At 42.0% G+C, this 25,261-nt stretch overlaps 1 protein-coding gene across 2 annotated transcripts in view; it reads right to left on the bottom strand.

Annotated features, from left to right (window-relative positions):
• Nucleotides 1–25,261, bottom strand: part of ADAM9 (ADAM metallopeptidase domain 9) — a 463,250-nt gene that overhangs the window by 275,265 nt on the left and 162,724 nt on the right. For both annotated transcript variants that reach the window (XM_069213868.1, XM_069213867.1), the window contains exons 3-4: nt 19,436–19,500; nt 16,705–16,783 (exon numbers count right to left, since the gene is read on the bottom strand). In XM_069213868.1, coding sequence (XP_069069969.1) covers nt 16,705–16,783; nt 19,436–19,500 — 144 coding nt within the window. The remainder of the gene's footprint in view (nt 1–16,704; nt 16,784–19,435; nt 19,501–25,261) is intronic.

The following is a 25,261-nucleotide window of genomic DNA, read 5'->3' on the forward strand; positions in this document are numbered from 1 at the left end:
ACAGTATATTGCTTTCGAAAATCTGACACTGCAGGAAAAAGTTACAGAGTAAAACGTAGAGAAAAATTTATGTTTTTTTCACCTCAATTTCAATATTTTTCTTTTTCAGTTGTTATTTTCTGTAGGAAACCCTTGTAGGATCTACACAAATTACCCCTTGCTGAATTCAATATTTTGTCTACTTTTCAGAAATGGTGCGGTTTCTGGGATACAGCGTTGGTTTCATGCCCATTTCTGTCACTGACTGGAAGGAGGCTGAAAGCACAAAAAATCGTAAAAATGGGGTATGTCCCAGTAAAATGCCAAAATTGTGTTGAAAAATTGGGTTTTCTGATTCAAGTCTGCCTGTTCCTGAAAGCTGGGAAGCTGGTGATTTTAGCACCGCAAACCCTTTGTTGATGCCCTTTTCAGGGAAAAAACCACAAGCCTTCTTCTGCAGCCCCTTTTTCCCATTTTTTTGAAAAAAAATAAATTTTCACTGTATTTTGGTAAATTTCTTGGCCTCCTCCTGGGGAACCTACAAAGTCTGGGTACCTCTAGAATCCCTAGGATGTTGGGAAAAAAGGACACAAATTTGGCTTGGCTAGCGTATGTGGACAAAAAGTTATGAGGGCCTAAGCGCGAACTGCCCCAAATAGCCAAAAAAAGGCTCGGCACAGGAGGGGGAAAAGGCCTGGCAGCGAAGGGGTTAAGGATTGCATGGTGGCAGGGAAGCTAAAAACTTGGAAACAGCTGGCAGCGGTGGGGCGGGGGGGGGGATGGACACCAACTGCACTTTTCATATATACAGATTAAGCACTTTATTGAAAGTTCTCAGCCAGCAAGTAATGTCTTGGGCAATAGCACCTACCAAGCATATTTTATAAGTAGATTAACTGCAAGGGTAACTGCTATCAAATATTGCTACCAAGATTTCTTTCATCCAGGTCCCTGTTGCCTTAGCCAAAACTGAAGCAACCACAGGATGCAAAATATAATAGCGAACATGGAATCTGTATACTCAGTTAACATAAAAGGCCGATGGGGGCCTAACTTTAGAAGAATGTTTTTTTAAATTTATTTTGCAAAATGGATGCTCTATTATACACCAGGTAGTATACACAAGTGGATTCCATCAATTTCGTGGGAGTGTTTCCTGTGTGGTGACAGTCCAGGGGATCGGCTGCCATTACGCATCACTTGTCCTGATTTAGTACAATTTCGGCAAAAAAGTGTTCAATGGATCAGTGAGAAACTTCAAGTAATTATAACTCCTAACCCCTAAGGAGCTCTTTTTGGGATCTCAGCATTACGGACCCTGTCAATTATACAGCAGCAGTTCAGCTTCATAACATCCCTGGCGGCCAAAGCATTACTCTTACAAAACGGGAAATCATTAGAGGTTCCTTCTTTTGAATTTTGGTTCCATAAAATGGGAAATGCTAAAATAAGAGAAATTATACGAACAAAGAGTGGGGGCAATTGAGAAATATCAGTCTATCTGGGAGCATGAATCTCTTGAATAATATGTAGTGAAAGAATTAGGGGAAGGTGGGGAGTATCGATCAATCTTGAAGGATCTTTTAATATTTATTATCAAATATGTGACTATAAGATGTATTGTGGGTAAACCTCTCTACCTGAGTGGTTAAATACTTTTTTTTTTTTAAAAGGGGGGGGGGCATATTGCATAATGCTAGTCTCTGTGCCTTGCAATAATATTATGGACATGTTGCTGAAAACAGAAAAGAAAATATATAAGTGAGATTACGACAAGCTATAGAACCTCCATTTAGATGAAATACCAAATGCTGACTTAACAAAAAAATGAACAAGACCCAATATTAGTAGATAACTTGGAGCTGTACGTCTGTGGTGGGTTTGTGGACTGCCTTTTGAACGTAAAAATACATAAGAAACCTATGTAATATTAGAACGTTTGGGCAGTTTAATCAGTTTCAGGCGTTTCCTCACCAGTTCAACGGCTTTGGCTAGAAATGTTTACCCGCTATAACAGGTTCTTGCCCCAGGTTTTCTTAAGGGAGGTACAAACATCAGCAGAAATCAACTTTCATACACAGATGGCATTTTGCGTTGAAAATTACTACGAGCACAGCCCAAACGACTTTGCATCGTGTAACGTGAAATAACTAAAAATGAATACAAAGAGGAACATAAATAAACGAACCGAGAAAACACGCAATCTGTTAATGTCACCCACTGCTTCACTAATGGCGTAGCTGAGGGCCCTGGGAGTACACGTTATCCATATTCAAACACTGCACCATTAATCAACACCTTGAACGTGGTGAGTACATTCAAAGACCCCATCAAAAGAACCCTAAAATGCAGCACACAAGCGGCCATGTGGCGTTACAGAGGGATATTTTAGCACAGATAAGTCCGGATTCGGATGTGTTTAGGGAAGACACCTTTACTGCCCCCAAATGTCTCTGTAACCTGATTGTTGTGTGTTGCAATCCAGCTGCATAGACAAAATGTTTCTTGAGGAATGCCCCAACCAGCAATGTGCATCCTCACCAGCATGAAATCAACCGAGGCCTCAACAGTAACAGATTCACAAGATGGCTGAGACACACAATCTTAACATCGTTATCAATAAATTCCACCAACAGATCTACAACGTACATTAAAGACCTGAATGTGTCACTAAGCAACATTTGTATCTCCAGGCTGCCTGACATTAACATGGGTGCAGATATGACAAAGTAAGCAAGACGACTCAGGCACTCATGAATGCAGGTCACTACTAAAGTACTACAGCCTAAGAAAGTGAGCACTGGCAAAGTCAAAGGGTGTCCACTTTGGGACCTATTGGCTTTACCAATTGCTTTTGGCAAGACACAGCGCATCCTTGCCAATAAATAAGATAAAATAAATAAACAAATGAAAGTCACACAGGCAGTCACGTCATCGCAGGGTGGAGAAGTGGTAAAGCACACAGATGAGTGAGGGCAATATGGAGCGGCAGTAAAGAGGCACACAAACAAAACAGCTGGGAAACATGTGCACTCTTGGGAGGTGCTTAAGCAAAAGTAAGCCCCTAAAAGTGAGCAGTGGAAGAATACAAATAAAGAGGCTATGCTTCAGAGGAGAGACAAGTGCAAGATGGACGGGGTAGCCAATGAATAAACAGCAATAAAATGAGACTGACAATGTAGAAAAATGGTAAGCAATAAGTGGGCTTTAAGCCCACTGTAAGGGCTTGATAAGCTGACAACTGGTTGCTTCGTCTGTTCAGCACAATACTTCAGACAATGTCTCAAGGACCTGATGCACTACACTGTGAGGCTATCAGAACTGAGCGGAATACTCCAGATGTGGCCTGCAGTGCTCTGCCCACAACACTGGACAAGATCACTTGTTACTATTCAGTTGAATTATAATCATATCTGTTATTCAAGAGGTTAGAAACAGGTCACTTTGTATCATGTGCTCGGGAAATGGTTATTTGTGATTGATGTAGCCTTCAAGGAGTCTGCTGCCCTTATTCAACCTTTTCACAACATGTTTTCACAAAGTCCTCCCTATTTATTAGGGGACACAGGCACTGCCATGGTAAGGGGCATTTCTTAAACACCTCAACACGTCCGGAAGGTCAGCGGGGTTGCGACTGTTTAGGTCAGATGGTGGATCTTTATAGGTCTCGCTATTCACTACTTTTTAAAATTGTATTTACCAATTTATCACAGATTTCTAAATTAAAGAAAAGTAGAGCGAAAGCAGGTGGAGGAACCAGCATGAAAGGTGCGGATAGGGGAAACAACTAGGAGGAGGTGGGGGCAGAAGTAATATGGAGGGCAGGGGAAGCAACGCCGAGGGCAGGGGAAGCAACACAGAGGGCAGACGTATAACATGGGCGAAAAAGAGTAATGTGGATTCACTAGAGGAAGAGAAGCACATGGGTGAGGGAGAGCTACATGGGGCAAGAGAAGCGTATAGAAAATAGACAGAAACACGGGACTGGAGGTGGGAGAAAGGCACACAAAGGAGCCAGCAGGAAAACACCTACACTCCTCTGAAATGCCTAAAGAACAGGAAAAATGTAGCTCCCTGAAAGTGAGCAATGGAAGGACATGAGAAAACAGCTCCTGAGTATGGGGAAAGACAGAAGATGGGCAATTCAAGCCAACAAGTAAATGAGATTGACAAAGTCAACAAACGGTATGCAATGGGAGGGCTCTAAGCCCCCGTAAGCCGATAATAGGTCTTTTGCAAATAGACAGCTTGTGCAACAATCAACAATTTTGATAATAAAATTGAAGAACATAACAAGTATGTATTGTGTCTCAGACACATACAAAATGTCACTGTTCAGCTTGTGATCTCTATTTCAATAACTGTAGGATCGACTGTCCTTATTTTAGTGGCACAGAGCTAACTGCCCCTCTCCATGAGCCTATCTCAATGTGGTTGACGATGAATCCAAAGGAGAGGGATGTTGGTTGTGTAAGCAGTGGGCCCTAATTCCATGCTAAATATCGGTAGGTCAAATGCTTAATGTGATGTCATCCATGTTTAAATAGGTAGCTGCGACATGACTAAATATCCAGTGGAGTTAGGTAGTATTGTCTAGTGTACTGATTCCAATGAGGCAGAAGGGAACACTGGTTAATGTGAAGTGCTGTTGCACCATACACTTCAAGGTTAAGGGAATACAGTTATAGAGGTGTTCAGGTGTGTTTGATTAATAATGGTCAGGATATGCACATAGTCACCACTGCAGTGGCCAATGGTCTTTTAACCCTTCACTGGGTTACTAGTTACATTCAATGGTTTAGATGGAGCAAACTGCTAGGGTTATCTCAAGCTGCACCGCAAAGAGTTTAACATGCACTGGTTTTCTGTTTGTTGAGGTGCAATCTGTGGCTCAGTTCTGCTGATGCAGTTCTGCTCATATTTTGAGTAATTCTGCAAATATACAGTACTGTACACACAGCCTACGAGGACAGTGACATTCATTGTACAAGTGTGACACATACTCAGTAAGAGTCATTTCATAATGTATGTTTGCATCTATGAGTAGTACAATGTAGGTAATTGGCACCTTTCTTACCCCCACCTGCTTTATTGTAGGAGTGTCTAATTGAGGTGTTTTACTGTACATTTGGAGGGACTGGATCTTTTATGTGGCAGTGCATGGAATGGAACACGGACTGGAGATAAGAGTGATCATAAAGACTGTTTTTCTTGAAAATGGGGTCTCTAGTTGGCAGTGGTTTTGCACCCTGTCCAAGGAGGGACCCTCACTCTAGGCAGGATAAGGAAGTTACACAGCTAAGATAACCCCTGCTCACCCCCTTGGTAGCTTGGCACGAGCTGCCAGGCTTATCTCAGAGGCAATGTGTCAAGTAGTTGTGTACACACGTACACACACATGTACATACACACACACAAACACAGTGAGAACACCACAAAAGTACACCACGCCAGTGTAGAAAAATAGTCAATACTTAGCTGAGTAAAACAAGATCAAAGCTACCAAAATCCAACATACACAAGTGAAGATATCACTTGTTGAAAGGTTAAAATGAGTCTTACTCCATGGGAATCAATGGTTATATCTTTTTAGTACAAAGTACTTGGGATGCATCAAAAACAAAGTTGATGCAGGACGCAGGGGAGGTGAAGCGGTGAAAAGCAAAGCAATGTGTTGGTTCCTTAGTGGGCAGGGGAGGTGATGCGTCAATTCTTTTCTTGCAGAAAAGGCGATGTGTTGATTTCCAGACATGCAGCCTCAGTTTCTGACTGCAGTGCGGAGTCGATGAGAAAAGGACGTCCTGGGGACGATGCGTGGAAATTCCAGACGTGCTGTGTTGATGGAGCCTCAGTGAAACAGACGCTGCATTGATTCTGCAGCCGCGAGACAGACACTGCGTCAATTCTCCAACAGTGGGGCTGGCGCTGCATCGATTTTTCTTCTGCAGAGAGTCAGTGCGTGGACTTTATCCTTCATGTCACCAGCGTATGCTTCCAAGGGCCCAGGGACTGGAGTTACCACCACTTGCAAGTCAGGATTCTCAGCAGAAAAGCCCAGGCACTGGCAGGTGAAGTCTTTGATGTCCCTGAGACTTCTTAAGAGGAGGCAAGTTCAGATCAAGACCTTGAAGAACCTTGGAAAGTAGGATGTAGAAAGCAAAGCCCAATCCTTTCATTTCCAGGCCAGAAAGCAGCAGGCCAGCACAATAAACAACAGACAGAGTGGCAGTCCCCCTTCAGTATCCAGTTCTTCTTCCTGGCAGAATGCCCTCAGTCCAGAAGCGTTCTAAAGTTGTGGTCTCAGAGATCCAGTACTTACACTCATTTCTGCCTAGTAGGTGAACTTCAAAGGAAAGTCTCTGTTCTGCACAAAACCATGCCTTTCCTGCCCTGGCCCCAGACACACTACAGGGGTTGGGGTCTGCTTTGTGTAAGGACAGGCACAGCCCTATTCAGACGCAAGTGTCAGTTCCTTCCACCACTCTAGCCTGGGGAGACCCATCAGGATATACAGGGCACACCTCAACTCCCTTTGTGTGATTGTGTGGAGTGAATTCACAAACAGCCCAACTGCCAGTCTGACCCAGACATGTATGACTTTCTAAAAGTGGCATTTTCAAACTTACAGTTTAAAAAACAACAAAGGATGCGTTTTTAAATTGTGAGTTCAGAGACCCCAAACCCTAAATCTCTACCTGCTCCCAATGGGAAGTAATATTTAAAAGATATTTCTAGGCAATTCCAATGTTAACCTTTAAAGATATAGACCCTGTAACAGTGAAAACTGAATTCAGCAGTATTTCACTATCAGGACATGTAAAACAAACCAGTAAATGTCCTACTTTTTAAATACACTGCACCTTGCTCACGGGGTTGTCATGGACCTACCTTAGTGGTGACAAATGTAGTAAAAGGGAAGGTTTGGGCGTGGGAAGTGGGTGCTCTTGCCAGGTCAAAATGGAAGTTTAAACTGCACATATAGACACTGCAGTGGCAGGTCTGAGACATGTTTGCAGGGCTACTCATTATCGGTGCTGCAGGCCCACTAGTAACATTTTATATACAGGCCCTGGGCACAAATCTAGTGCGCTATACTAGGGACTTACTAGTATATCAAATATGACAATCATGGATAAACCAATTACCAATACAATTTAGACAGAGAGCACTTGCGCTTTAGTACTGGTCAGCAGTGGTAATGTGCCCAGAGACTTATAGCCAGGAAAAACAAAATGCAGCACACAGTCAAAAACAGGTCAGAGGCAAAAAGTTTGGGGATAACCTTGCAAAAAGGGCCATTTCCAACACCCCAAATCAGCTGTGCAAGTATGTTCTCGTCCACTGACCAATTCTGGTGCAACTGTGTGTGCTATACATTTTCTCTCTTGCGGTGAATCCTTTCAGAGGGTCAGCTTCACCCCATGTTGCTTCTGTGACCTTCCTGTTCCTTTGTGATGTACTTCTTGTTGCACCATCTTTTTTCAATTTCTGCAACAGTCGTTTTGGTGGATGCCACTGCATATACTGATGCCATTATGTTATTCAAGGGTGCAGCGTCCTTTGCAGATGCAATTTTGGAAGTGCCACGCCGCCTACCCCTGTGCTTGGTATTTCCAACTCCTCATCAGTGAACTGCAGAGTCCTGTTCCTGCCTTTAGCTTCCTGGGTACAAGGGAGCTCCTGAGTGTCCCGGACCCACGAATGTGCCATCTGGGGAATAGTCTTGCTTTAAAGCGCTTGGTTCCCTGTCAACAGGAACTTGTCAAAAGTTTAGCTTTTCGTTTTAGGCATATAGCACCTTTGTGTAATAATATTCATCATTTGTGTTGCATTATTCATGTTTGTGTGGCTGGTTTTATCATTGCTGTATGACGTGACATAGATATTGTGCTGTGCTAATAATGTGAGGTGGCATAACCAAGCTTTTTTTGCATTGCAAGAATACTGGTACATCACAACCTGTGTGTAAGGCAAATAGAAAGACTGACCCTTGTATCAATGCTGGCTTTCCTAGCGTAAATACATTCTTATTTTACGTTGCCACCCAGATTGTGTTTTCCCTCATTTTCACCTTTTTCAGAAACACAATAAAACTACCTCCACACCGTGACACCGCCTATCCCTATCACGTGGCATGTATAAATGTTCTTTTCATCTTTACCTTTCTGACTGCCAATTAAGGAAATGCATTTCCGGGCAAAATCACTTCATTTAGCAACTTCAAATCTTTGTTTTATACAGCCACATCGATGCAAAAAAATCTCAAGATCTTATATTTTCCATGCTGCAATACATATGCTAAGCAATAAACCATCTCTGATGATAATTATCAATAATTTCTTCTGCCAAAAAAAGGTTAAGGTATAGGGAATACAAGTAGAAAACAGAACTCCTCAAAAATATGAAAACCAGACAACTGACTCAAAACAGGGTTGTTTCTTTAGAGAACGAAACATTTTGTGGTAGGCTCCACAAAGTATTTTTAAAATTAGAAAACTATTTCATGAAGAGGCCCTAGGCATACATTACTTATCCAGTTAGAACCATTAGGGAGATGGTTTGCACACTAGTAGAAATATACAAAGAAGCCCATCAATAGTGGGTCTAATAACATGTTTTAAGGAGAAAATAACTCATTGCTCTAGTACATCTCATTAGAAATATAGGTTTTGAGCATATCAAGTGGGATATCTTTCTCCAAAATAGGATTAGTGGGTAATACACAAGGAGGTTATCTTGTTATCAAAAGCCAAAAGCATTATCTCTCTCAGTGACTCTTCTAATGAGAGTTTTCAACATTTACTTTGAGCACTGGCATGGTATTCAATTACGCATAACAATATGACCTGGCCCCTACTGAGGCAACACAATCATAGCTACCCTAACCCATTACTATACATCAGAGAAAAACAAAGGTGATAAATGAAATGCTTGCAATAGTCTCAGTCACTGGCAATCACTAGGGTTGGATTCCAGTCCATCAATTTTGACCTACTCTGCATCCAAAATGGTGTGGTCGAGAGAGCACAGGGCAGACGCCTGGCCATAGATTGCTGCAGTCAGCAAAATATAAAGGTTGGTGGAATGCTTGCTGAAGTCTAGGTCACTGCAATTAAGTTCATTTTCATCCCCAAGCCACTTCAGACAGGATCCGAACTTACGTAAAGCAGACTTGGTGATGCGCCACCAGGAAAATTCCAGTCGAAGCTGTCAGGCCATTTTTCCTTTGAATGTGAATACAATTGTGATGGCCTATGTGTGATATGTATGTCCAGACGTGCTCATTGTGCCATGGGATTCAGGCGGCACAATACTGACAAGGGCCAACAAGACAGACATCAGGTACTTGTATCCTGTCCATAAAGGACATGAACTAGCAGTTCAGCCCAGACTGCTGTTATCTCTCCAGGACTCTCTATATGGAATGGTGCAGTCGGCAAAAAAGAGAATCTGTGATGTAACAAAGCTGAAGCCGACTGGGGTTACTTGTGCTGCCATTCACAGAGGCAGTTCAGGCTGGGCTGTTCCCTTTGGAGAAGAACCAAGGCAGATTTGCATATGGCTGCTCCTGTCTGGAATGGCAGTGGGCAAAAAGCGACAATGGACAGGAATACAAGCCAACAAACCGCAAGTGGTTGAGACTTTTGCAATCCATAAACATTCCAACGTTCTCTCTGCAGCTTTCAATATAGTCTGCCGCAACTCACTCAGAAAGTTTCATCACTTTGGTATCTGAGGACCGTCCCCCACGTGGATATCCTCCTTACTCACAGATGGAACTGAATGAGTTAGACTTCCCATCTACACCTCAGAATCCAAGAATCTCATTTACAGAGACCCTCAAGGATCGTCGCTCAGCCCAACATTCTTTAATACCTACACAACAACACTTGTGGACATGATCAGAGTCCACAGCATCAACGAAGAATCCTGGGCCGACGACACACAGCTCACCTTCTCCCTTAGCAACTCAAACAGCACTGCCAAAGCAAACTTCACCAAATACATGAGCAACTTTGCTGCTCAGATGAAAAAAAAAAACTGCCTGTATCCTTTACTTGGATACCAATGTGATGCAGTCTTCTGACCAGGGTGAAATGAGATGCGGTGTCAAAGGCTGCTGAAAGGTTGAGGAGAATCAGAGCAGCAGTTTCTCCCTGGTTGGGGAGGGCTCTGATGTCATTGAGGGCTGCGATCATGGCAGTCTCAGTGCCATGGTTGGCAGAGAATCCAGACTGTGAGGCATCTAGGAGAAGGTTCTTGTTTAGATTTTTCATGAGTTGTCGGTTGATGGCTTTTTCCAGGACTTTGGCAGGAAAAGGGAGATGGGGCAGTAGTTTTTGAGTTCACTCTGGTTGGTAGATGATGTCTTGAGGAGTAGTTTGACTTCTGCATGTTTCTAGTCTTCAGGAAAGGTGGCCATGGCAAGTGAGGAGTTGAAGAGGGTGGTGAGCTCTCTGCTGACCCTGCGGCTTCCAAGGTTGAAAATATGATGTGGGCAGGGGTCCATGGGGGCTCCTGAGTGAACAGAGTTCATGATGGTAGTGGTGTCCTGGGGCTGAGCTGGTCCCAAACGGTAAGTCAGTGTTCTGTGTTGATTTCAGTGAGTGTGTGAAGGTGAAGTAAGTCTGAGGGCTAGGGTTCAGGTTCAAAGTTCTTATATATGGTGTTGACTTTGATGTGGAAGAAGTCGGCAAGTATTCCACATAGTTCTTGGGAGGGGTGGATGCTGTTTTCTGTGGCTGTGGGGTTGGCAAGCTCTCTGACAATGCTGAAGAGCTCTTTGCTATGGTTGGAACTGGACTTGATGAGGTCGGCTGGGTTTTCCTCTGACTCTCTCAGTAGCCATTGGTAGAGGTTGAGGAAGGTCCTGAAGGTGGTCCTATCTGAAGTGTCCTTGCTTGTGCTCACTTCCCAAACCCCACCTTCCTCATGGACTTCTGAAGAAACCTCAAGACTTGGCTCTTCCAGATGAAACAGGCATGACCCCTTTCCTCCTCAGCCCAACCCTACTCAGTGCCTGGATACCCTTAAGGTTGATAAGTCAGGCTCAAAAAATCTACATAATGCAACACGTGAAAATGTAACATCTTCATAAATATCACATCTTCTGGTTTATTTGGGATAAAGTCCTTCTACGCACGTTCCACTATCAAAATAGTTTTCTGAATAGTAAAATGCAATTTATGATGGACAGCTATGACAATTGTGATCCCACTGAGGACAGCCAGCATTATGACATGCTCCTCATGTAATTTCAAAGAATTGAGCCTTGATGCAAACTCAGTATGGACCTGCAACTGCCAGATTCTTCTCTGGTTATGTCCATGTGTATAATCTTCATGCTAGAGGGGCTTCTTTGAAAAACACTTCTCAATCCCTGATAACTATGGAAATAAAGGATCTGAGCTGTAAGGGGACACTGAACTGCTCCATCCTAAATAAAACTGTACTTAAAGAGACAATGCAGAAACCACTTTTTGACAAACCAAAATGGGTATACTGCAAAGCTGACAATAGGTGTACTTAATCAGCTGTAATCTTGCTCTGCTGTTACAACACAAACTAATCCTCAGACATTCCTGAAAACGTTTCAAGTCACACCTGTTCATTTAAAAATAACATCAACACTTACAGATGTGCAAACTGATAACTTTAATTTCCCAGTACTAATAATATATAAATAAAAAAGTGCAAAAACGTACCTGGAGGTTTCAGAACTGTAAAAGCTATCAATGTACAGCATGTTTTTGCCAATGAGGGTATATTTAGAACAATCTTACTTGATATATACATATATTAGTAGTATGTTTTCAGGAAATGAACCTTACCCATGCTCCACAGTGTACTAAAACATATGGATTAACTTGAGCTTACATATCCCTAACATAAATCTATTAACTGTGGAAGAAAACAAAAAACAGTTTAAGTAAAAAATTGTATTATGGCTGATGACAATATTGTATTTTGAAAGTCTGCCAACCTGTGAAAATTGCAAAGTATACAAGTCACATTTAAGTATCATGTTTACTTAAGTACCCTCTAATCTGCTTTTTATTTCCTCTCACTCAGAAACAACAGTGGGTCATACATGTACAAAGTTCAAGAAAAACCTGTTTGTTTTCCATGAAATCTCAGATGATGAACGCTAAATATGTTTTATTTACATCCAGCCTACAAAATATTGAGCCAGAGACAGAGGGGCTCATGTGGAGTCATAAGCTTAAATTCACCTTTGTCAGCAGCTTCCATTAGTAATGTTTTACCATGCCTACATTCACGTCCAGGGAGACTGACTGGCCACTGACCCCTCCACCCCTCTGTGGTAAAGAGATATTTCGGCAGCCCTATCAGTGATGGTTCACAAAGTTTATCATGCTCATGTCAATTTATTTTAGGGGGGGCATTGTCGCCTCAAAAAGATTGTACATTTGAAGCTTGGCTGTAGCATTATCTGCTATTGCTGCCAATGTCACATTCTTTCTATTATTGCAGGTTTCAACCATGCTTTTGGTGATATTGTGTAGTATGCTTACTTTGAGAAGGGTCTAGCAGAAAAATGGGTGTTCAGCACTTCATGATCACTATTGTTTCTGGATATTAACTCCATATCAATTAAACATGGCAATAGTAATCTATCCAAAAAGATATAATCAATATGACTAGTACACAAGCCTCTGTTAAAGGTTGGATCGGCTGAAAGGTGAGACTGAGTATGGCCATCCACAACCTTCAGGCGATGGCCCACTATCAAATCGACAATTTGGCCTGCGACTCTAGAATGCTTAACCACGAGGTGGCAACCCAAGTGGACATTACCCTGGACACATGTATTGGTTCCATCTGGTCCACAGGAGTGAGGCCCGCTGGCATTTATGTATTACAGTCGCCTGAAATGATTTTGAGGTGACTGTAGTGTACAGGGTCAATCATGTTGTGCCACTGTATCTGAAAGAAGATTTACCTGGACAGAGGGAATATAAAGATTTATGATGGCAATCTGCCTGCCGCAGAAATGCCTATTGGAATAGCTATATCCAGTGAATCTCTTCACTCTGGAGGAATTCTCTTTATTTTAGGGAACAGGTCAATCCTAAGCCAAATTAGCAAACCGCCTGAGGGTCTTCCTACAGATGATGGTACTGTATTAGTAGCAAATGTAATGTATTCTGATCTCAACAGTAGCCCCAACACCCATGTTTCCTGCAACATGATGTTGACCTACAAAGGCATCCCAATCGGGATCCTCTAACTTAGCTCTAACCCCGCTAAATTCCAAGAGAAGACAAGTGTCAATCTGGGTCTGGTTCGCCTATGCATGATCTGGTAAGTTAGAGCTCTTCCTCACATCAGTCACTGCTAAATCAGCAGCATAGATAGATGTTCCAGAGTAATCTTTACATGAGTGCTTTGACATAGGTAGCCTATCTAAGGGTGTATTTTTCAACTGAAAGGATCTAACAACTTCAGACTGGTTTTCTGACAGTAGTCAATTTCAGATAGATTGCCCTCATGACCAGCTGGGAGGGGAGACAACTGATGGTAAGTTGGAGGATTCAAAGTGTGAGGACTATGTGGAATGGTATGTAAAAATGGGTCATTCACCTTGAGTCTTATATGTGATTCTATAAGGGGCCTGAATCTATATTCCAGCGCTATCAGCCCTTCAACAAGCTTGCGGCTTGCTAGGTTCAGCTCAATGGAATACTGTGATAAGTGTCAGCTGTTGAACATATCAATGTCTAATATATATACTCTCTTATATCTACCATCCCTGACCTTTCGGAGCCAATGATTCGCTTTGTTAATTAATTATTCTTGTGTTTTCCTTGAACCTTGCGGGATTTTAGAAACGTTCATCTTAAATATATAATATTTTAAAGTGTTGTTTCTAGTGGTCTTGATATGTCTTTTGAGATAGGATATTGATGGGGTCTGCCTCATGTTTTGATGGCCAGTTATGCCACTACCCCTCGGAGGTTTGTTGGGCCTCAAGTCACAACCAAGGGATGGGTTAGAATTACATCCTAGATTTGGAATCTGAAGTTGAGGTTTATAATGGTCAGAGAGGGTGGTATCCGTAGTGGTGGTTCATTGGATGGTCTCTTTGTAGATGATGGAAATTCCTTCTCTGGGTTTGTTGGTTCCTGTGCGTGATCTTGTATCCCTCAGGTACTGCTGTGTCGATGTTGGGGTGGATTAGATGAAGAGTTGAGCCAGGTCTCAGTGAGGAAGATGACTTTTGGTGCTAGGGCGGAAATGAGGTCCCAAAGCACAGAAGCGTGTTTTCACAGAGAGTGTGCGTTGAAGAGGATGTATGTGAGCTGGTGGTGGAGTGCTGTTGTGGCGTGGTGTGAGGTCTATGTTATGGTGTGGTGGGGTGCTGTTGTAGCACAGAGTTCAACAGCAGAGAAGCTAGGGGGTTGTGAGGGGAGTAGAACTAGGGTTTCTGGCACTAGGCGAGGACATGTTTGCCTTTGGTGTGCCCACTATGCAACCTCCATTAAGTAGATCCTGGGAGGTGGGAGGGGCATGGGGTGAGATGGGTGGGGCTAGCAGAGGAGAAGAGGTAGGAGAAGCGTGCAGAAAAGCAGGTAAGGAGCGAGGAAGGGGTTGGGGGGGGGAGTGGAAAAGGCAGTGGGGGCAGCCGGGGGGGAAGAGGAAGGCAGACAAAAGGCAAGAGAGTCAAGAAATGAGAGCAAAAAGGCAACAAAAGGCAAAATTAGTGAGAAATTAGAGTAAAAGGCGCAAAGGCAAATAGCAGGCAAAACGTGTGTGAGGCAGGAAATTTGAGAGCGAGAGGACCCAAATGCGGGAGAAGTAAGGAACACACAGCTTGCAGCTGAGTCCGAAAGGGCCTCGACTGGCAGGTGGACCAGTCCAGATAAGTGTGGAGCCTAGATGCCTACCTGAATCATGGCAATATGGTCACAGGGACCAACAGCTCTTTGGAATTCAGCAAATCATCCCCTCAATAAATGCTTGAGTTGCAAGAAAGTGAAAACTGATTTTTGATCGCCAATAAAATGATGGGCCGAACGAAACGGTCAATGAGTGGGAAGGTATAGCTGTTTGAGTGTCCTTCACTACTAAGATGCTAGATGTGCAGCTATGATGTCCACACTCAAGGTCTCTATGTGCACCCCTGAGGTGAATTAATTACATCAGCAGTGTTAACTCTGATGTGTATCAAAATGTAAATGGCCCAGCAGAGCCCGGTCTTCGAAGGCCCCAAAGAACTTCTTCTTTCGTTCACTAAACTGATTCCAAGTGTACCAACTCCTTTCATCTGGCAGTGACCTGAAGCCTCGGATTGAATAGAGGCACCACCCCTCTTTCTTGATCAAAGTCCCAGGGCACACTTGAAGCTTTCAGTGGTGAAGAGCCAGATAGTGTGCAGTATTGATGGGACATAATTATGGATTATTGGGTGTAATCAAATGCTGCAAGTAGGTCTGAGGATGCTAGATGGAATTGTAAGATCCCAAAACCTTGGTTCTGTACCAAGCAAGCAGTGTTGCTTTTCAACTAGTGCACAATATATTTACTCATCCTGCTGAACTACGCTTGCAACTGCTCCTGCTACTATGTGCCTTCAATCCACAAATGGCCTTGAAATTAGGGGGTGGGGGTGAGGGCATACCCTAAATTACTGATTCCTCTGGTAATTTCTCATTTCTTATTGTATGCATAGGGTCCAACATTTAATAGCCTGATTTTCCCCAATCCCAGCTTTACCAGTACCCCAAACCTTGGTATTTCTGGGGGTGAGGGTAATCCAGTTAATTCACAGAGCCACTCATAATGAGGGCGTAAGTCACATACCAACCCAGAGAGATAATGAACATCAGACAGTCCAGGTTAACTTTAGATTCTCTAAATGTATAGCTGATCCACGTTCAACATGTTTCCAAGATGTCACTGCTGTTTGACTGACGATTCAAGTAATGGCCTACTTTAGAATAAAAGGAATAGATTGTGATCATATATGAATCTCTACAAGAGCTTTGTTCAGGGTGAAGGGTCCTACATGAGTGTCCTGATCAAAAGTTAGGTTCATTGGGGGTGAAGGGGATTAAAGTGAGGACTGTACAGGTTCTAGAATCAAGCCATTCTACCTCAAGAAATCCATCACGAAAGGGATTAAGCAGGAGGTAGTGTTTGTAGAATGCCACTGTCCACAATTAATACTGGCTAGTCATTTTGGTTATGAACAACATTTACCAATGGAAGAAATGTCCCATTGGCAGAATTGCCAACACTCTGCATTCAGCCTATTCAAACAAAAAGCTCTTCTTTGACTCCAGAACTTGACCCATTATATAAATAGCAAAGATTCAACCTGTGTGCTAACTAACATATATCTTCCACAGCACCTCGCCGCCAAGACGTGGAACTCTCTTCCCACCCACTTGCGTCAGACCAAGGACCTCCTTACCTTCGGGAGAGTCCTCAAGACTTGGCTGTTCGAGCAGTAGCAGTCCCACCCCTGCGCCTTGAGACCCTCACGGGTGAGAAGTGCGCTCTACAAATTCCCTGATTGATTGATTGATTGTGTACTGTACAAGGAAAAAACCAGTCTAATGCATATTAATGTGGGCTGCTGGACAGAGGACAAATAATCAAAGGCATGTTATGCTGCATGAGGATATAACAATACGCTCCAGTAGTTCCTGTAGCGGTCAAACATGTTTTAAAATATGTGTAGACAAATCAGAAACCAACCTTTACTGCTGGGCGATCAGTAAGCAGAGTCCCATTTTCGCTATAGGTATATACAACAAAATCCTTAGATAAAAATTCTCTGAAAGAAAAAAAACACTAATTATTTCTAAGTTATTACAGTCTATAGTGCCCCACAAGGGTGATTAAGCATGTATTAATTGAAATCATTGTCCACATTACCACTCTCACTAACTGTTTTTCAGTTGCCAGTATGTCTTTGGGTAGCTGGCCGTATGTCATTCATAAGAAATGCATGGAAACAATCATGATAAAGTTCCAAGCAGTTTATTAAAAAGAGGACTAGCAACACTGAATGATGAAAAGAATAAACAATGTTCACGTTATTCCAAGATCTCAAGATAGCACTTTCAGCTCCAGCCTAAAACACAGTCATGATTGACTAGCACTATAAAAAACAGCAACCAGCGTGATCACAAAACACTGGCTCTAGCATGTAAAACATTTTTTAGTAAGAACTCCTGCTCCAATCTTGGAGGATATGCTCTCACAATCAAGACCATGTTTTACCTGGGAGCGGAGGCGGGGTTCTAGAAATGCATGCGCTTGTTTCCTGTTTGCCAAAATCAAATAACATGAGTGTCTACACTGATGAGACTCTTCGACTATGCATCCTCTAGACTGTCCCTTTAGAATTATTGATTCTCAAATGTAATCTTGTTGCTTATGAGTATTATACGTTTCCGAGGTGGGTCACTGCTGCATTATAAATTTGCCTTCATTCCAGATGACAGGCAGTTCTTATCAGCATTGCCCTGTACAATGAGGGCCTTTTACCTGCAAATATCCGTGTTTGGACTTAAGCCCAATAACCCTGCACTGCTGAGCCCATCCAATTTCCCCAGGCCCTGAATCTCTATATTCCTTTTGTTTAGAAAATAGTTCAAAGAGACCCTATTCTGAAGAAATCCCCAAACTGCCAATTAGGCACCTCAAGGTCACCTCTGAGATGGGAAATCCCAATTAATCTCTCCAAACTTTTGTCCAAAAAGGATAGTCCACTCAGCCTTTTCGACCCAGCCTGGCTGGTGGCAGTATACTGCAGTCCAAAGAGTGGAGCAACAGGAGCTCCCTTATGTCTGCATATATGTTTTAAATTAAACATAATGTTTGCGAACATTAATAGGCCTGATTTATAACTTGGCAGACAAGTTACTCCGTCACAACGGTGACTGATATACCGTCCGCTGAAATCAAAATCCCATTGGACATCATGGTATTTAGGTTTCGGTAAATATTAATTTGTATGAGTGGGCACTTGTTTGTTATCAACTCCCACTGTTATATATATATATATATATATATATATATATATATGTATATATATACTCCACATGAAATTCAAACGCTGGCACTCGATGCAGATTACTGGCCTTTATTCACTCCATAATTCCATTTAACAAACAATAGGGCGACGCGTTTCAACGATCACGGTCTTCTTCCTTGACCCTTCAAAAATACAACACATGTGGCCCCTCCTATTCTCTATATATCCACTAGCCCATAGACATAGAAAAAATGGCAAGGGTAATTAATCAAGGGAGGTTTAGGGGGTGCCCGACAATAAAAATAAAAAATTTAATTAATTTATGTACAAAAATTACAGGGATGTTATAGTTAAGGACACATATTGAACACACAACACCATAGAAATGTACTAGTTAGAGTTACCTCAAGTAACCTTAACTCGTGCCCAAAGGCAACTATAACTCTTGTCCTCGCCATGCACATTTTTTTTTTTTAAATCAAAAACGTTACTGCAAATATTACATTGATATTATCAATTATGTTATCAAAGAAGTCTTGAGTGCTGTAATTTGTGGGGTAATAAGCAGTGCATCGCGAGGGGGTGAGCATAAGCAAGTCTGTGCAATGCCTCTGGCCAAGCACTGCACCCTAACCCCATGTGGGCACCCAGCCCCACTACGCGTGACCTTTGGCTGTGCAAAGAAGGGTTTGGCTGAAGGCCCTGGCCTTTAGGCAGTCCCTGCACCTGATTCCCCATAGGTGCCCAACTCCTCCCGTCTGTGCAGCATTTGGCCATGCACAGCACCTAGGCCCTGCTCCCAAACCGGTCAATTGCACCCAACCACCGACTGCGCACCACCATTAGTCTCTGACCATGCTCCACGCTCCCAACCTCAGCAGGCGCTCAACCCCACCTGGTTGCACAGGGCCTTTGGGGTGAAAATAGGTACTCCAAAAGTTCTCTGGGCAAAGTTACTACTCTACAATCTGATGATCTGCCTGAAACTACACAACCAATGTTTAGGGATACCCTCAAATGCCATTGGCAGTAGATCACCCTCATTTCAGACAACAGCATCCCAATTTTTTAAACTTAAATAATCACCTGCTTTCGTATCCAATTGTAGTATTAAAACAAGATGGGAGGCCTCATTAGTCTGAAAACGTACAAATGTAGCACTTGTGTGTCAAAGCACACACTTCCAGAGCCCCCTTTAGCAACTTTTGATATAAATTCAATGTCTAATAATTTATGATTTGATAAATCAATATTCCCTTTTTAAAATTTAAACTGCTACTTCCCATGTCCCCATCCTATTTCACAGACATAACAAAAAAACACAGGTTTACGTTTGAAAATGTTATTTATGTAAGGACGCATCAAACAATTTACAATCAATATTTTGATTTTAAGCCTATACATAAAAAATAAACCCTGAGAACACACTACGTAGTAATCACTGACTTGTTCTTTTTCAGACGTAGAACATATTCCTTCCCTTCAACGTTAATAAGATAAGCTTCGTGGTCCTGCAAAATTGAAAAAAAGAAAACAAATTTGTGCTAGAAAAGTAATAAGAAAACATGAACAACATTACGAATCAATTAAACGTACCATTTTGTCAATGATAAATAAGCACAGTGTGAGCCAGTAAACCTCAAAACCTTCACATAAATGTAAACGTATATCTAAACTTTATGTGTGTGCAATCAAACACCAATAGCATTTTACCTGTGTTGACCCACTTATAAAAAAAACAACCAAATAAACAAAACTTGGGCGTGCTTCAGAAAGGTCAACCAAGTTGTATGTTGTATGTAAACTGCCAATTAAAATTTGTATTTCAACATTTACATTATTTTAAGCATTTCAACAACTCTGGAAATAAAGTAGAAATTAAATTCGCAACCGACGATATCTCTGGATTAACAGGTATCTAATTTTCTCAAACTTTTAATTTTGTTCATACCTGTGCTACCATAGTGAACAAGCACAGGCAAATCCAACAGACTTTGCCTTTGTGACCTACTGACTTTGACAATGATGCCCGAGTTATTTTGAAGGCTTGCACCTAGAAAATGAAGCAGTGCATTTTTTTTTCTTTTAGTTACCAATCCGAGTTGGGGAAGCGGTCTGGTAATAGTGAGCAAAACGAACTACGGGGGAAAGGGACATTCAGGAGGGAAACGGCTCGAAAACATACGCAGTATAATGGAGTGCTTTACACAAGAAAAAAAGTAGTGCTTGAAAAGCAAGCCATGGAACCAGCGATGCCAACCATCTAAGGGAAGTTACACATACGCCTCGTCTCATGGGCAATATTTTAGCTAAAATATGGGTTAAATGTATTGAAGAAAAATGTCTATAAGAACCACATTTGTATGGGTCCTTCTTGAACTACACTGATGAAGGTGAATGAGGAAAGAGTAAGAGCTGCCTAGTCTTATGAGCAGCAATCCATCTAGAGCATAAATAAATGAATCAATAATAAATGTCTACAGAAAGCACTTCAGTATGGATTCTACTTGAGCAAGTATGAATTATTTCTGAGTGTGGTAAACAAAGTAACTAGTGCTTCCTACACACACTGGGAAGTTACTTCTGTGCAGATGGTGAAAGCATGGTTCGAAGTGAAATCTTTGAACAACAAAAAAGGATCTGGGAGTGCGATATATAAGTCTTCAGTTTCAAACCAAGTCATGCATTAGATACCAGGCCTTCAGTGAAGCCATTACCGAAGTCAGCTTTAGATATAAGGCTAGAAACAGTTTGCAATCCTTTCTACTTCCAGTCCTAGAAATGAGAACATCTAAAAAAATCCATCATTTAATTCAGAAGTGTGCACAGAGAGCACACAGCTGTAAATGAAATAGCACTAAGATAAATTTCGTTGCCATCCAAAACTGGATGGCTCTTTACTCCTCGAGCTCAAACACTAAGAAGACTGAATTCCTTTTGATCACGTCATCATCATCCTCGAGTCTTCAGATTCAGTCATGGTTGTAACCACTTTCTTGCCTGGTGTCATCTCTGTTCCTGCTTTCACGGTTTATTCTGTCCGAAACTGACTTCACTTTTAATCTCATACCTTACTTACAATTACTGCAGTTTAGGTTTCGAGGATGGATAATACTCTTTTTACTGTCTGATTTCATGCCCACCTTAATCGGTAAAAGACCAAGCATTGGACATGCTCTTCTGTTCAGGTAAACATCTAACATTAGGTACATGTACATTTGACAACATCGCCCTTATTTGTTCACTTTTGTTGGCTTCCCTTGCACCATACAATTAAGTTTAAATTGCGCTGATTGCCATAAATAAAAATTACAATGGCACTGATGCTCTATCGGACAATGACGTTACGTCTCCAAAACTTCCCCTCATGAAAAGATCTCTATAGTGTAGAAAACCCAGGGCTGAGGTGTGTACAAATGTCCAAACAAGCTCTTTCATCTGCTTCTCCTAATCTGTGAAAATCCTGGCTGCCCGAGACCGACATTATGACATATTTTCTTCATTCCCGGAACACATAAAATTATTTCTAGTTAAGTGTTCTCAAAATGTGATTTGATATGAGGACTCAGTCATTGCACATTGTAACTATCTAAAAATGCAGCAGATATTTCATGTTCATTGCTTTTTCAGCTTTACTTTGACCAACACTGTCGTTTTATTCTGTTTTCATTTAAGTAAATTGAATGTAGTAAGTCAAAATGTTTATGCAGAGCCTTTCTTACAACTAAACCAAGCTAAGGATGTACACCAGGATGATCCAAAGGCCACAGCAAGCCAGCACAAACGTGTCTAAAAATACAACATATCTGGGTGATGTCTGATCCTAACAATGATGAATCTCAATACCACTGTTTCCTGTAGCCTGTACTCCAACTTCGAGAGATCCCCAGAGTGCCTTCCGTCACTGCGGTCACACATTTGTCTCTTATAAACCTTAATGTTTCCTATACATCTAGTTTAAGTGAGGCCAGGATATCCTTTTGAAAAAACTAGTACATTCATTTTGGCTGCAAACTGCAGATTAGTGAGCTCATTCTTGGCTGATTCACAATGGGATTGAAGCATATATGTGCTGCACTTTTGTGCAGAGCATGCATGCACTTAAGATGCAAAAAATTACAAATTGGATCTGTGCCTAAAGGAAAAGCCGGTGGTTAGCACAAGAACTGCCATATCTGACCCTACACATTTAAGTTAGGTGCACACCAGCGGGTCAGGTACATATTCACTAGTGTCAGCATCCACTTTGGTGCAATGAAGGAGTGGTGATAGTGATATGGGTGGGATCGGTACCAGTGGCACTTCCTGACTTCAGCTACGGATCTGGGATATTACACGATTCGTGACATCTTGCACCCCAATACAGGCATCATGAGAGCAAGTAACGTCAATTCTTCCAACATTTTCTAATTTATACCATGTTCTACAGGAGAGAAGGACAGATACAAAATAAAGCAAAAGTAATAAAAAAACAGAAAGAAACAGACTGACACCCTTAGAGAGGGCAAGGAGGAAATTATGCAGAAACTGCAAAAACATGAATTCCCATCAGATAGAACTTCACTGAGGATGTGCAACTAGGCTTTTTATAATTCATTTCCACAGATTCCCTATGTGAACCAGTCCCTAAGCAGTTCATAAATGGAGGTAGGCTAAGGTGCAGACAGATTCAAGCAAGGAAACTGCTGTAAACTAGCAGTAGTCTGCTCATAGGAATCCATAAATATTATTTACACCTAGAATTCAGACTAGCCTGGAATCAGTCTAACACATTTTTGCTATCCAGGCATCAAACATTAACACTGTCACAATACTGATGTCCAGGCTACATCAGTCTGAAAAGGGAGTAATGTCACAACTACCCTCAAATTCGACCCGCTCTCTTTATACATTCATGAGCAGCAACAGGCAACATGAGCTGACGAACTATGGCCCTGGATCTGCAGAGCTTATCCACTCATGACTATACCAACTGCTCTGTATGCCACTGAAGGCTGGGAGACCATGTGCTTCCTTCTCCTCTACTCAAGAACCACCAGATGAAACAATGTGGGGTAGAACCATTCTACATCTCGCTAGCTGCTTCAGTGCGAAGAAAAAGCTATGTGTTAAAGGTGCTACTTTGAGTGAGGGGAGCAAGCAGCCGCTTAGCTGTCAGATACTGGCAGGGCACTGTTCTCGGAATAAGGCCATTGATGCTTTCAGGACTTATCATAGCCCACACAGTCCTAAAAGCCGCCAAAGGGTTTGCAGTCCTCCAGAAAATATCAGGATTCCCAGTCTCTCTCGAGTGTAACTATTTAAGAGTTCTATCACCAACCCACGGATGTGCCTGTCATTTTTTTAATAACCAATTTTTTTTTATTTTTAAATTTAGTAATGCTAGGTCAAGTTCTTTCACCTCAAGGCATAATATGATAAGAAGCATTTTAATCGGCAACCACATAATATTACTGTCCCGCACTCAGTCCTTGGCACTCCCACCAATGGCACCAGATTTTGTCGTGCTTCCGCTGACAACCCCATGCTTCGTAGAACGACTGTTCTAACCAAGCACACCCGACCACCCCCTTCTCCAGTCCATCAACAAGTGTGTTACCTTCCTTCATGACATACTCTTTGTGCTCATTAAAGATGATTTCCTTATCACTGATCAGCCCAAAAGAGTTATAGCTTTTGACTTCCTCCAGACTAGTGCCTCCAAGCGTAATTCAAAAGGATGGACCTAATTGGCTCTGGAAATACACAGTTTTGGTTTTAGTCATATTAATCTATAATTTATTTCTTTTGGCATATTCTGCAAGTTCTGAGCATAGCCGCTGCAGACCCACTCATGTATGGCTAAGTAGAACTATATTGTCAGCGTAAGCCAGGTGTATCAAAGTTAGGGTGCCCAACAATGGTGGATTTGAGTGTACGCTTGTTTTCATAACTCAAAAATGATCACTAGCGTGGGCTCTATTGATAATGTTTGGTTAATGTACATAGAGTGTCTTCTCCATTGTTGCGACTGCAATTTTAACATTTTGCCTTAAGACTTCTACAAATGCCTGTGTCTTTTTCCTTCTTCAATGTTTCTTGATCTTTCAAAACAGGAAAACTAATGTTATTCTGTTTTGTCTTCAACTTTGAGGTTCTTTAATACTCCATGAACTTCGCACACATTTCTCTAGGAAACTGCCTGATTCCTGTGTCATAGCTATCAATGGTTAAGAAGAGACTCACATTCAACTGAGTTGTGAACTAACCAGACTGTGTTTATTGAAGAGGTAAGATGTCCACCTACCACATTCCTACTAGCCCAAAATCTTACATAACAAATGTGGACATTTATAATGCATGTTATCAGGTTATGTGTAAATTCAATACACTTGCAGAGGAAGGTAAAGATCAGCACTAACTAGCTGCTTTCGAACCTCCCTGTTGGAAATGGCAACTGGCCAGATGGAAAGTAATGATCATGCAGAAATCTTTTTGCACTCTTGTCCATGGCAAATAACCTGCAGCAGAACAGTGATCCTAGGCCAGACCTAGCTCTGCTGTTTGCAATGCAGTAAGGTCCTTTACATAACCAGCTGTCCCATTTAAACCAAATGATCGTGATTTTGGAGGGGGGAAATGTAGAAGTGGACGGAAGAAAAGCCAAAATTCCTGATTGAACACTTGTTTCCCCTAAAGTCCAGGAATACTTATCCTTCGGTGCGCTAGGAGACATTCCCATCTAACTGGTAGATGTGTTTTGATACCTTATAAAAGGGGTGAGACCTCTTTATATACTACACTGTCACAATGACAACAAGTCACCTTGCTGTACATATGCTCATATGAGAAGCCAAATCTCCATTATTATATCATGGCCTCTATGGGTATGGTCAAGTAACTACCTTGCTAGTTATTCAGTTTGGGAGATCTTCTGGTTACCTTGGATGAATACAACCGTGGTATTAACTTGTCCAAATAACACCAAATGAAGATGAACTGTCTTTCTAACTAGTTGGCAGCATCATTCTGCCTCTTTGGCCACAGTAACACAGGCAAAAGCAGAGGACGGCTATGGCCATAGTCATGAACATCATGCACAGTTTGATAGCTGCCCAGGAGTCCATTCACAAGAAAGCAACAGCCTAAATTAGCAAAAGAGCAGTAGCCCTGGCCCATTTCTTCTCCGAGGAGGGCTCTGGCTTCTTCATACCCACGATGATTAATGATTTCCCACCAGCAAGAACAGCAAGAATGGTGTGGGTATGATATGACCCTATCTTACCAATCAGT

This window comes from Pleurodeles waltl, chromosome 11 (assembly GCF_031143425.1).
Source record: "Pleurodeles waltl isolate 20211129_DDA chromosome 11, aPleWal1.hap1.20221129, whole genome shotgun sequence".
In the NCBI taxonomy this organism is placed as follows: Eukaryota; Metazoa; Chordata; class Amphibia; order Caudata; family Salamandridae; genus Pleurodeles; species Pleurodeles waltl.